The sequence below is a fragment of the Lagenorhynchus albirostris genome, chromosome 2 (genome assembly GCF_949774975.1).
Source record: "Lagenorhynchus albirostris chromosome 2, mLagAlb1.1, whole genome shotgun sequence".
Lineage (NCBI taxonomy): Eukaryota > Metazoa > Chordata > Mammalia > Artiodactyla > Delphinidae > Lagenorhynchus > Lagenorhynchus albirostris.
Genome location: NC_083096.1, coordinates 23,077,787 through 23,091,098, shown reverse-complemented (window position 1 = coordinate 23,091,098; position 13,312 = coordinate 23,077,787). Strand labels below are relative to the sequence as shown.

Genomic DNA, 13,312 nt, shown 5'->3' with positions numbered 1-13,312 from the left:
ATCTTTCCCTGGGCTTCTTTCAAAACTGGATGAATTCTCATTGTGTTCTCATAACATTTCGATCAGGGTACTTCATCATCTTTAAGTGTCACTCTCGGTTTTTGTTTCTGTAATTCTCTCCCAGCTCACTACATGGTCTAGTGTGAATGGGTGAAAGAGCCGACCTAAATGACTAACTTCATGACCTCTCAAGGTCTCTCCTCCGAGCTCCACGCAACTCCGGTTCCGGCATTCGGGAGGGGTGGCCCAGGCTCCCGAGGGGCTGCGGGCACCGCGAGTCCTGGGCAGGCAAGCTGTGGGGTTGCCGCGGCCTGAGCCCTCCTCCCCGGCCCTCCCCCAGCTCTCCGGAGAAAGGAGGGGATGGAGACGCCGGAGAAACGTGGGCTTGGAGAGCCGCGAAAATTTTACTTCGGGTAGAACCCCCTAGGGAAATGAGGCCGAGAACCTGGGGCTTCTCCCCGCGCCGGGCCCACGGGTGCCGCCTCCCTGCCCCCCTGCCCTCTCCTCAGCCGGCCGGGGCCTCCTTCCCACCTTCCCTCCTTTTCCCCACTCGGAATAAACAGCCTACAGTTCCCGCAGCTGCAGCGCGAGACTCGAAACGCGCGCCGGGAGCGAGCCCCGGAGGGGGCGGGCGGCGCGGACCGGGAGCCGGGCCGGGCGGGACACTGCAGCTCGCGCCGCTCCCCCCGCTCTCCCCGCGCTCCGGCGCCGGGCCCAGGTAGGGGCGGCGCGAGACGGGCCTGGCGGCGCGGCCTCCCTCCCCCTCCCTCCGGCCCGGCCGGGGGCGGGAGCGGAGGGGCGAGGCGCGGCCCCACTCGGCTGCACCCCCTCCCAGGGCAGGCGCGGGCGGAGCCGGGCCCGCCTCAGCCAGCAGCGGCGGGAGTAGCGCCGCGGTGCGCCGCACCGCGGGCAGCGAGCTCCGCATTCGAACCTCCCTCGCAAAGACAGTCTCCGCCCCACAATGCACCGCGGCGGGCAGCCTTTGAAAAAGCGGCGCGGCTCGTTCAAGATGGCGGAGCTCGACCAGTTGCCTGACGAGAGTGAGTAGCACCTCAAAGCACCCCCACTCTTCCCGCCGTCCGCCTGTCCCCGGGTTGCATCCGGCCGGGACGGGCGGCCGTGCCCTCTGCCGGGCAAGTGGGCTGACTGCCAGCCCCGCTGTGGTCCCCTAGTCCTTCCACCCCGGTGTTGCCGCCGCGTCGCCGCCTTTGTTATGGTGTCTGTGTATTGGTTTGTGGGGTTGTGTGAGAGCCAGGGCCGGAAACCGAAAGCCCGGGGGCCCAACCCGGGCGGGGCGGAGGCGGTGGCTGCTCTCCTGGCCCGGCTCGGGCCCCCGGCCGCGGTGGGGGAAGAGCGACCGCCGGCCGCGGGGGCTGTCCTCCCCGCCTGCACCGCTCGCCCGGCGCGGAGAGACGCCTGGCGGGGTTATGTAACTCGCTTTTGGGGGCCGGGAAGGGCTCGGGCTGGGGAGGGGGTGGTCACAGCTCGCCTTCTTGTCCCGGCCTCTGATCCTGTCCTGTGACAGTTCCTGCCGCTGTAGGCACTTATGATCATCACTGCCCTCCCCTCCCTCCTCCGGTGTGTCCACCCCTGGAAGCATTTCCGTGTCAAAGGGCTGACCCCTTCCCCTGGGACCACAGGTGACTGTGGACCTTTCCAGAGATAATCCAGACTGGGTACACAAGTGTTCAGGCAGCCCCCATCCCGCAGACTTTCTTCTCTGCGTATGTGTCTTAGGAATCACGGGGGTACCTTTACGCATGGATGTGACCATCACCACAGGCATATTCAGTACTCTTCCTGACACCCACCCTGTGCATTGCCTCCTTTAACCACGTTTACTCATTCTGCCACCTCAGACGTGGATGCTCACTTGTGTTTAGTAAGTAAAAGCACTAATTCTGTAGTTTAAGCACAATAGAACTTAATTTTGTAATTTACAATATTGTATTGATATAAAGTATAAAAGATAAAGGCACATCTTTCAGTTAATTACAGATGGGTCCTGATGCACACTCACTATTCGGTTTATGTATATATATCATTTGTGAGAGTTTTTAGTGTAATAGAAACAACTGTTAAATTTATCTGTGCAAGACACTTTTAAAGTGAGAACTGAACACAGCCAATTCTGTTTTCCTTGTGGGGTCGTATATTCTTAATGTGCTGTAAGGTTGAAAGTTCAAGTTGCCAGACTGGTGAAAAGTTGTATTAAGAGAGTTTGTGTTTTAAATTTGCTCTAGACCAGCGCGGAATTCCAGTAGAACTTTCTCAGTGATGGAAATGTTGTGTTTTGCGATGTCCAGTAGGGTAGCCACTTAGCCATATGTGGCTATGGAACTCTTAAGATGTGGCCAGAATGACTTTTAAATTTCGTTTGATTTTTGTTAATTTAAGTTTAAATAGTCATGTGTGTCTAGCGGCTACTGTATTGGATAAGGCATAGCCGTAGACCACCAATGAATTTTATTGTTTCTTATTTGGAGAATACAGTCGATTGTGATTTAGGATGCTTCTAAATAAAGGTGGGCCTGCTAAACACAGTGTGCTCGTCATCTGGAAGTCCTTGATCTCTTTGTCGTAAAGATGTTTTATCACCTCTTGGAAGTCTCACCCACTAGATAACTGTCATTTAGAATATTTGCTCATTATCATTAAACTTTTATTGAGGATTTACTCTGGTTCTTTGCAGGCACTTGGGACTCATACTAGGGTTCAAATTACAACTATACTCTCAAGCTATATAAGATAATCACTTATATTGCTTTGTGACATCTCTGGTACACTAGGGTGTGTGTGGGCGTGCACCTTAGCTTGTGCGATATATGTCTTGTTTAGCTTGACCACAGCTGGTTGAAAGCAGGGATTGCTTTACCTGGTTTGTCACACAGTGCCATAAATCAGGTATATATGAATGCTTAATTTATATGGAATTGAATGTAGGGTAAGAGGCATGGTTAATGAAACTGCAGCAGAAGTGATTTCAGTTTGATACCAGAAGTAGCGATATGTCTCTTTGCCAGTTTTAGTCAAGGGGACTAGTTTGTAAGTTATCCAATAGTCAGTATAACATTAACAATAATAAAAGCTACTATCTATTTAGTACTAACTATGAACCAGGTGCTGTGCAAAGCATACTGTATACATTTGCTCATTTAATCCTCATTCCAGTTGAGGTAAGTACTCTTACTAATGAGGTAGCTGAGGCTATCTTCAGCCCAGATCTTTCCTCTGGGCTTCTGTGCTTAATATCTCTTGCCCATTTCACATCTTCTCTCAGATGCCTCAGAGGCCCCTCAGACTTTATGGGTTCAAGATCTACCTCATAATCCTACTGCAGTACAGAGATACTTCCAGTGGTTCCGGTCGTAATGAATGGCTCCGCTGTGCAGTCATCTAAAACCTAGATTGAGGTGGTCTTCCACACTTCCCATAATTAAGCCTTTACTGAATCTTGTAACTTTTACCTTCTAAATGTCTCTCGGTTTTACCTACTTCTCACCTTCATCCTGGTCCAAGCTGTCACCATCTCTTCTGCATTAATCGCTTCAGCCTCCCATCAATCCACCATCCAAACCCTCCCCCCCAACCTACACACAGCCAGAGTGATCCTTTCAGAATGTATGTTATGTCATCCTATTGCTGAAAACACTTTACTAACTACAAGACCCTTTGTGGTCTGGCCATTCCCCACCTCTCCAGCTACATTTTGTACCACTCTTCCTCTCATTCTATCCCTTTGAACTAAATTGGACCTTTTTCATTCCCTATACTCACTAGGCTTTCTTTTTTGCACATGCTGTTCTCTCTACCTGGAATGCTCTTCCTTCCTCTCACTTCCAGTTAAGTGCTGCTTATCCTTTAGATCCCATTTTAAGCTTCTGTCCTCCCTGACAAATAATACATCTTCTTATTAAATCTTTTCACACCACTGTGTAATTTCTTAGTGGCAGCTGTCACAGTTGCAGCTTTATGTTTGTTACTGTGATTGTTTGGTTAGCTTTGGTTAGAAGCCCCACCAGAGAAGGTGCCATTTCTGTTTTTCTTCATGCTTGCGTTCCAGTTCCATGCATGACAACTGGCTTACTTCTCTGTTCTTTCTTTCATAACCACCGTTCTCTTGCCAGTGACTTCCCAAACATAATGCCCCCACCCTTCCTAGAATATTCTAAATGTTCTACCTCGGGGCTTTTTTACCTGCTGTTTCTACCAGCCTGACTCATTGCTTTGCCCCCCTGTCCTCTCATGGCTAGACCTTTTCACATGTTACCTCCTCAGAGAAGCCTTCCCTACCCACCCTGTGTAAAGTTAGTTACTCCCCACGCTGCGATCCCTTGGTTATTTCCTTTACAGCAGCTGCCACCCGTGTAGCTGTCATTTTATATACTTGTTTATTGTATGTCTCCTCCCACTACAGTGTAAACTTCCCTGAGAACAGAGGCCTTGTCTAGCTTTTCCTTCAGTTAACCCCAGTCCCTAGAATAGTGCTGTGGTAGGTATTCAGTGAATATATGTAGAATGAATGAACATACCCAGTTAAAGCAGGAGTCTAACTTAATTGAATTCACCTGCCTGTAAAATACATGTTCTTAACCTAATCTTTTTTTTTTGATTGATCAAAGTAATACAAACAATAAGCATGGTCTAAAAATTAGTCCTGTACTATGTGCATTTTTCTCTAAGCACTTTTACATATACTAACTCATTTAATCCCCATTTTACAAAAGAAGAATAAGTAGCACAGAGAGGTTAAGTAACTTGCTTAAGATAACACAGTAAGACAGTGGCAGAGCCAAGATTCAAACACAGCTAGTCTCCATCTGTGTTCTTAACCACTATGCTATACTATCTCTCAAGAAGGGAAGAAGGTTAAAGGTGGTAGGTCAGAGTCTGCAAGATACAGTCCCTGCCTTCTTGGAGCTGGAATGAATATCCTTACAACTCACACCTCTTCCTTCAGATCTCTGCTCAAATATCACGTTTCAGAGAAGCTAATCATGAGCACCTTATAGAGAAATAGTCTTCCCTCCACCAACTCCCACCCCACATTCCCTATCCTTATTATCCTGCTTTATTTTTTTTCCGGTAGTGCTTATTGTCCCATGGTATGTGTGTGTGTCTATTTCCCCCTCGCTAGAATGTAAAGAGCATCAGGAGCATGGACTTTGTCTGTTTTGCGTGCTGTCCATACCCGCAGTGACTAGAGCAGGGGCCAGGATGCAGGCAGCACTCTACACATATTCACTGAATGAATGAATGAATGGTTACCACTTTTTCTCAAATGAACCATGTTTTTCTTGGTAGCTACACTGACACGTCGTCCCCTGTCTACTACTGCTGCTTTCCCAGTTGTGTTGTATTTTTTGAGGCTTCTTAGCAAGGCTTTATGGGCTCTCTCCCCCACTTTTCCCCCAACAACTTTACTGCCTTTGGTCATTAAACTTCACTTTGCCATACAGAAGCTGTTAACGTGTCCTGTTAACCATTCTCCACATCTAGGCAGGAGAGTAGGGGGAAAGCAAGAGTGGCTTTGATGTTGGTGGGTTGTCCGACAAGCCTCTCATACTGCCTTGCAGAGAAGTCAGTTGAGGTTTAGAGATCTGAGATACATAAAAATGTTTCATAGCCAGAACCATGATACTTTATCTGTTTCTTCTCGTTTAACGCCTGTTGTCCATTTATGTGAGTTGTAAATCATTGCTGCTTTTGTTAAAAACCAAGGAGAATTAATCTGTCGTCTCTGATTTTTGTACTTAGTTCATGTTCTTCTATCTTACTTTATTCCCTGAGATCATCTTTTATTTATTTATTTTTGTGTTTTGTGTAATGTCATACTGGACTGGCTCCTTACAGATGTTGACAGACATTTTTAACAAGCCACTTACAAATCTGTTTTTTCTCAATGTAAGTAAAAGGCTAACCTTTCAAATAACATCACTACTGCCTGGTTTTAGATTATATTTTTTTAAACATAAACGGATGTCAGAGTAACTGAGATGAGAAATAGCTGGTTCTAAAATAAAACAAATTTAAAAATGAGGAATGATAAATAATAATTTGACTATAGTAAAAGAAAAAAAAGGTGTTCTAAACAGTTTTTTAAATTTAAAGAGGGAGATTTTGCTCATTAATAATTATGTGAATAATTTCTATTTTGAAGCATAGAAAGGTTTTTTCCCATTAGTTTATTTTCTTTTATTGAGATATAATTAACATATAACATTGTATTAGTTTTAGGTGTACAGCACAATGATTTGATATTTGTATATGTTGCAAAACAATTGCCACAGTAAGTTTAGTTACTTACTAACTACTAATCATCACACAGTTACAATTTTGTTTTCTTGTGATGAAAACTTTTAAGATGTATTCTTTCAGCAACTTTCAAATATATAATACAGTATTGTTAACTATAGTTATCATGCTTTACATTACATCCCCAGAATTTATTTATCTTATAACTGGAAGTTTGTACCTTTTGACCCCCTTCACCTATTTTGCCTGTCCCCCACCCCCTGCCTCTGACAACCACCAATTTGTTCTCTGTATCTGTGAGTTTGGTGGGGGTTTTTTGTTTTTTTAATTAAAAAAATTTATTATTATTATTATTTTTTGGCCATGCCACGCAGCTTGTGGGATCTTAGTTCCCGACCAGGGATTGAACCCAGGCCCTTGGCAGTGAAAGTGTGGAGTTCTAACCACTGGACTGCCAGGGAATTCCCTTTTATTGCTTTTTTTAAGGTGTCACATGTAAGTGAGAGAGATCATACTTTATTATTTTTCAAATGACTTGAACTTCTTTGCAGTATACCTATGCAATTCTGAGATTTTCAATTTAGTGCTCCCCCTCTCTCATAAAAACTTCTTTCCCTATCAGTTCTCCTACTTCCCCTCACCTATAGATCCAATCCTTTATTTACATCAGAACCTGTAGCCCAGTGTTTCTCGAAATGGGCCTGAGGGGTACCTGCAACAGAATTCCCTGAGGGCCTTTATTAATTGCACAGTTTCTGCATGTATGGGGAGCTTCCTGGTTATTCTAATATGCACTGATGTTTTAGTCAGTGAACCCCTCCGGCTCCCTAATCCAGCTTGGATCTTTAAGTGTTGCACATACCTGCATTCTAGACTTCCAGGGGACTTATTGTCTGCTATGACAGTCCCTGGATCATTTCCATTTTCTGTTTTCTCCGCTCTATTACCACTTCTGATCTTTGCCTCAATAAATGTCAATTCCCTTTCTCTTTTCCTTCTCCAGCACACTTCTGGATGAGAATCCCAAATCACTTTTGTCCCTACTCTTCCTCTTACCTCTCTTTCTACACTTTTCTGTCTTGGGAAGGTTTCCAGTTCTCACAGCTTCAAACAAGACTCCCAAATATCTCCAGTTCTTCCTTACATTGTCTGAGTTTTGGTCAATAGCTTGAATTGTCTACTAGTTATTTCTTTTTCTTTTTTAATAAATTTATTTATTTTAATTAATTTATTTTTGGCTGTGTTGGGTCTTTGTTGCTGTGCACGGGCTTTCTCTAATTGCGGCGAGCGGGGGCTACTCTTCGTTGCAGTGTGCAGCTTCTCATTGTGGTGGCTTCTCTTGTTGCGGAGCACGGGCTCTAGGCACGTGGGCTTCAGTAGTTGCAGCACGTGGGCTCAGTAGTTGTGGTTCGCGGGCTCTAGAGCACAGGCTCAGTAGTTGTGACGCACGGGCTTAGTTGCTCCGTGGCATGTGGGATCTTCCCGGACCAGGGCTCGAACCCATGTCCCCTACATTGCCAGGTGGATTCTCAACCACTGTGCCACCAGGGAAGCCCTACTAGTTATTTCTAATTGCACATTCCACTGTCACTTCAACATTACTAAAACTAAATGGATCACTTTTAACCCTAAACCAAGTTTTTTTTCTCTCACTTTGATTATGAAGTAATACTGATTTGTTTTCATTGTAGGCTCTTCAGCGAAAGCCCTTGTCAGTTTAAAAGGTAAGAATCATAGCGTGATTCTTTTAGGTATGACACAAACTAGGAATTTATTTCATTAAATTTATTTGGATATAGTATTTCTCTTTTCTTTCTAAGTTATGATTCATTATAGCTTTTAAATATTGGTTTTCACTGGTGATAATAAGTTCATATGGGGAATCTGCCCTTGGTTTTCTCCCCCTAGAATTATTGATTAAAGAACTTTCTAACTAAATGTTCCAGACATTTCTTACTAGAGTTAAATCGTTTATTAAACAACTGGGCTAAGCTGTATTTTTACATAATTGTTTGTTTTTTAAGAATCTTGTCTTATAAGTAGTAATGCAAGTCTCTTGAAATAAAAGAATGATAGTATTTTTTTCTGAGAAAAAGTTAGACATGTTCCTTGGTCTTGCTGTTTCTTTGTGTAAGTACGTTAGACCTAACCTTTTAATATAATTTATTTTGAGATTTTACCTCTTGAGCAAGATTCTACTGCATAAGTAAATTTGGAACCAATGTAGATCTTCTCAAAGGTTCATTAGTACTTTCAGTTTCTAAAGCTACCGTATTATACTTTGGATTGGTGATCTACCAAATTAAGTCCTTCTGGCTTGAGAACACTTATCTTCCAGGATTACCCTAATTTATTTGCCTAGCAGGATCAACCCCATCCCATCTCTTTCCTTTTGTACTTATTAAAATGTATGTCTGAAAAAGTATTCCACTAATTTTTTTCTCCCAATATTAAAGCCATTTCTCTTTTTAAAGAAGTGATATAAATTTTTTATACAAAAATTAGAAAATGCTTTCAGGTAATTAGAAGGAAATAAAACTATCTTGTGTATATTCATTCCAGTTTTCTATATCTCTCTCTAAATAAACATATCCTTTTTGTAAACATTAAACTCGCCTTCTTTATTTTCATAACACGCTTAATCGGTAACTTGATCAGATTATTTCTGGTTGCATACAACTCTGAAGACGTTTATTTGAATTAAGGGAAAAACCCCTGCATATTTCATTTTTGGATATCAAGTGTTTTACACGTTGAAGCAGAAATATGTTCTAAATTCAAGGTTAAAGGAGCTTTTCGCATTTTTCCTTGCCTGCTTTCAGTCAGATTGTACTGAGGTAGTTCTTGGCAAGTAAGAATAGAGGAATTATTGAAAAACAAAATGAAATAAGCCACACATGTTTTAATATGAAAATGTAATACTTTGAAGTAGCATTGCCTTGTCAGATTATTTAGCGAGTTTGACAAAAAAATACAGAAAAGATTTTTTTTATTTGTAATAAACTAAAATTATTATGGTCAGTATATTTTTTCCGTATTCGTAAATATTTCAGATATATTGCTGTTATTAAAAAGGCCATGTTTATAGTATGAAATCCGTTGAACTAAACTTAAATATCATTAATAATTATTTATTACAGAGGGAAGCTTATCTAACACATGGAATGAAAAGTACAGCTCTTTACAAAAAACACCTGTTTGGAAAGGCAGGAATACAGGCTCTGCTGTGGAAATGGTAAGGAATTAGTTTTTCTTACTCTTTAGAATATGATAGCTAAATTGTCTGTATTATTGTCACGTGCACATTCTTACAGCACTACAAAAATTTTCCAAGGGTTTTCCCCAACTCCAAGCATTTGTGTCATTAAGTGTCATTGAACAGTATTTGATCATACCTAGATAAATAATCTATAGCCTGTGATAATCTGTTCATCATTAAGCATTTGTTAAGTAATTGTAGTTTCTTTAAGTAGGCAAACCCAAAAAACTCCAGCAACCCGAAATCTTACTTTTAATATAGATTTTTAATAATTTAATAGATTTTTTTAAAATAAAAAGATTGTACCTGGCTCTGGTCCCTACAAAAAGATATATAAATAAGTGGTAGGGTACTGAAATCTTGTGTAAGTCAAGGATAAATGCATTTAGGGCTGGGGAGTAGAGATGAGCATATAATTGGCGTGACTAACAATTTTCGGAGCCTCTCTTCCTCCCCTGCCCAGCCAGGTAGCCAGGAAATTTTAGGGGTCAATCATGAAACAAGCCTGGAGCTAGGTTAGACAGTAGCTGTCAGTAGCCTGGGCAGCTGGCCACAGTGAATGTACAGGACTCTCCACGCTGTTAGCATTTCTGTCAGCATCATTCTCTTCCTCCTCTCTGCCCATGGTCAGAGGAGGGGAGCAGGGTAGAAGGGACTTCCTGTCAGGGCTCTTCAGTGTTGAGACTCTCAGTGGGTTTAATTTCACCGGTCCATACCTCTAGCCTTGACCCAGTTGGATGCTTCCCATACGTTGCTAGCCCGCTGCACCGGCTTCAGTTCTAAGTAAGCATGGAACTGTCTTGAAGGGTGGGAGAAGGATTTGAAAAATGATGTGGGTGCTATTGGGATATTATTTCTGTTGTTCTTCCCTATTAAGCCTCTGAACCTAGGATGGACTGTAAAATTTTTCATATTATAAATCCTTAAGTGTGTGATGTACTTTGGATGCTTAAAATTTTTTAGTTCTGCATGCACTTATTAAGTATCTGTTATAGGTATCTTGTATTTTTATTTGCAAATGGAAATTTGTCAACAGTTTTTGACAGCAGATCTAGTATAATATTATATACATTTAGATTTACTCTCTAAAGTGATCTAGTAACTTTGTCCCAACCCAGCCCTATCCAATAGACCTATCAGGTGAAACACCCAACTGGTTGGTATTAATCCAAGCACCAACATAATGAGAACTAGAATTTCCAGAGCTTAATTTTCCTATCTTCAACATTCAAGACTGCCAGTGTACTATACGAAGAAGACTTGGGTTCTAGTTTTAATTAACAGCTAGGTGTTTCATTTCTAAACAAATTACCTACATATGTATCTTTCTACTTTCTAAAATCTGAAATTATTTGTGTGCTTTTTATTACCCGTTCTTCATCCTTCAATACTGCTGCTAATTCGGAGTTAGCTGTATTTTCGAAGTATAGAATTGTGTTTTGGAACAAAAATGGCAGGTGTTTGGCCTTTTCATTAAATAAAAAAATTTCTATCATAGCCTTTCAGAAATTCGAAACGAAGTCGGCTCTTTTCTGATGAAGATGACAGACAAATAAATACAAGGTCACCTAAAAGAAATCAGAGGGTGGCAATGGTTCCACAGGTATGTGTGTGCTAAAATTTTGCTTCATTGAAAGGAAGTGAGCAATCGCTCAGTATAATAAAGTTTATATTTATTGTTCTATGACATTTTGAGTAACAAGTTCTTTAAATCAGTACTTCAGCTCAGCTCCTATTTTAATTACCTAAAACAGGGCATTATTTTATTGATGGACTTTAAGCCAGTGTAGAAAGCCAGTCCTCAGTCTTAAAGATGCACACTCTTCTTCTTTTTTTTGTTTTTGGCTGCACCACAAGGCATGTGGGATTTTAGTTCCCCGACCAGGGATTGAACCAGGATTTTGTGCCCCCTGCAGTGGAAGCATGGAGTCCTAACCACTGGATCGCCAGGGAATTCCCATGCACACTCTTTTTTTAAGCATGGAGATAGTGGACATTCAGCAAATGGATTTGGCAAATTGGAATCAGCTTGGCGTTTGCATGGAAATCAGAGGGGAAAACTCATTTTACTTTGTCATTGAGTGAAGTATGTTGAAGACTTCCCTTATCCAAAAGAGGAAAATATAGAGCATGAAATCATATCTCCTTTTTCATTTTTGACATCTTTTAAAGAAAAATTATAGTGGACATGTAAGAATCAAAGCAATGAATGAAAATTAGGTAAGGAAATATTAACCTTAAGAATACAATAATTTTCTCCTATGCAATGTATAATTTTTGATATAGTTATTCCCTACTTCCCATTCATTTTTTTTTCAAAAGTGTTATAACATTTTCCAGTAGGATGTATCACAGTAGAGGTAATTTTCTCAACCAAGGATTTGGCATCAAATTAATTAAAGGTATTACCAGCAATATGCCCTTACCAAAAACAAAAACAAAAACAAAAAAAAACCCAAAGAACTTTTACATACCTTTATAATCATTTCAAATAGTAAAATATGTTCGTTCTCTGTAAAATGAACAAAAATATATGAACTTTTTGTTTGTTTGTTTTTTTGTTTTTTGCGGTATGTGGGCCTCTCACTGCTGTGGCCTCTCCCATTGCGGAGCACAGGCTCTGGACGTGCAGGCTCGGCGGCCATGGCTCACGGGCCCAGCCGCTCCGCGGCACTTGGGATCTTCCCGGACCGGGGCACGAACCCGTGTCCCCCGCATCGGCAGGTGGACTCTCAACCACTGCGCCACCAGGGAAGCCCCTGAACTTTTTAGCATCAAGGACAAGTGTGCATAAGCATCTAAAATTCAATTTAAAAATTTGACCCAGTTGAAACTAACACACAGTGTGCATTGCTTGGCTCAGTAGATGTCGGTTACAAGGTTGAATGAATACAAGAATAGTCAACAACTATTTCTTGTATTGATTTTAGAAGAGCTGTGTTATTAGGATAATTTGGATGCTTTAACGCTGTTTAGATTTTTTAAATTTCCAGAGGTGTGGATTTTTTTTTTTTTTTTTTTGGCGGTATGCGGGCCTCTCACTGTTGTGGCCTCTCCCGTTGTGGAGCACAGGCTCCGGATGGGCAGGCTCAGCGGCCATGGCTCACGGGCCCAGCCGCTCCGTGGCATGTGGGATCTTCCCAGACCGGGGCCCAAACACGTGTCCCCTGCATCGGCAGGCGGACTCTCAACCACTGCGCCACCAGGGAAGCCCGTGGATTTTTTTTTAAGTTCTTTTTTTTCCCTCCAACTATTTACTAGGAAAATTTTCAAACATACAGAAAACTCTGATCTTTGTGACTATGAAACCATCCTTCCCTAAGTCTATCCAAAGCCCTCCTCCCCAGGCGCATATCATTCCTTCTGGGACTATTTCACAAAGGCCTTTCTACTTGTGAGCAATAGAGAACAAATATAACGTAGGACAGACATGATATGAGACTTCTTTAACTATGTGAAAAATTTTTATATCCTCTGAGTTTTCTCTTTTCTAGTCTTAACATGCCTAGTTCTTTCAATCTTCAGTTACATGATGTGCGTTGTTCTCTTACTCTCCTAGTCACAGCCTCAAATTTGGTGTATTCTATCTGTGTGTTTGTTTAAAGAGCACTATTCAGAGCTGGAAAATTATTAAAAAACAACGTTTATTCAGTACTTAGCATGTGCCAGATCCTGTTCTAAGCACTTCATATGTATTACTTTGATTTAATCTTCAAACCCCCCATGAGTTAGGTTACTATTTTCTTATTTCCCATTTTTCAGGTGAGAAAACAGACACAGAGAAGGTGTTTTTTGTTT

General features: G+C 41.9%; 1 protein-coding gene across 2 annotated transcripts in view; it reads left to right on the top strand.

The window, feature by feature from the left end:
* The first annotated feature begins 961 nt into the window (after positions 1-961).
* Positions 962-13,312, top strand: part of LIN9 (lin-9 DREAM MuvB core complex component) — a 109,365-nt gene continuing 97,014 nt past the window's right edge. For both annotated transcript variants that reach the window (XM_060142063.1, XM_060142062.1), the window contains exons 1-4: positions 962-1,040; positions 7,947-7,979; positions 9,396-9,490; positions 11,013-11,117. In XM_060142063.1, coding sequence (XP_059998046.1) covers positions 962-1,040; positions 7,947-7,979; positions 9,396-9,490; positions 11,013-11,117 — 312 coding nt within the window. The remainder of the gene's footprint in view (positions 1,041-7,946; positions 7,980-9,395; positions 9,491-11,012; positions 11,118-13,312) is intronic.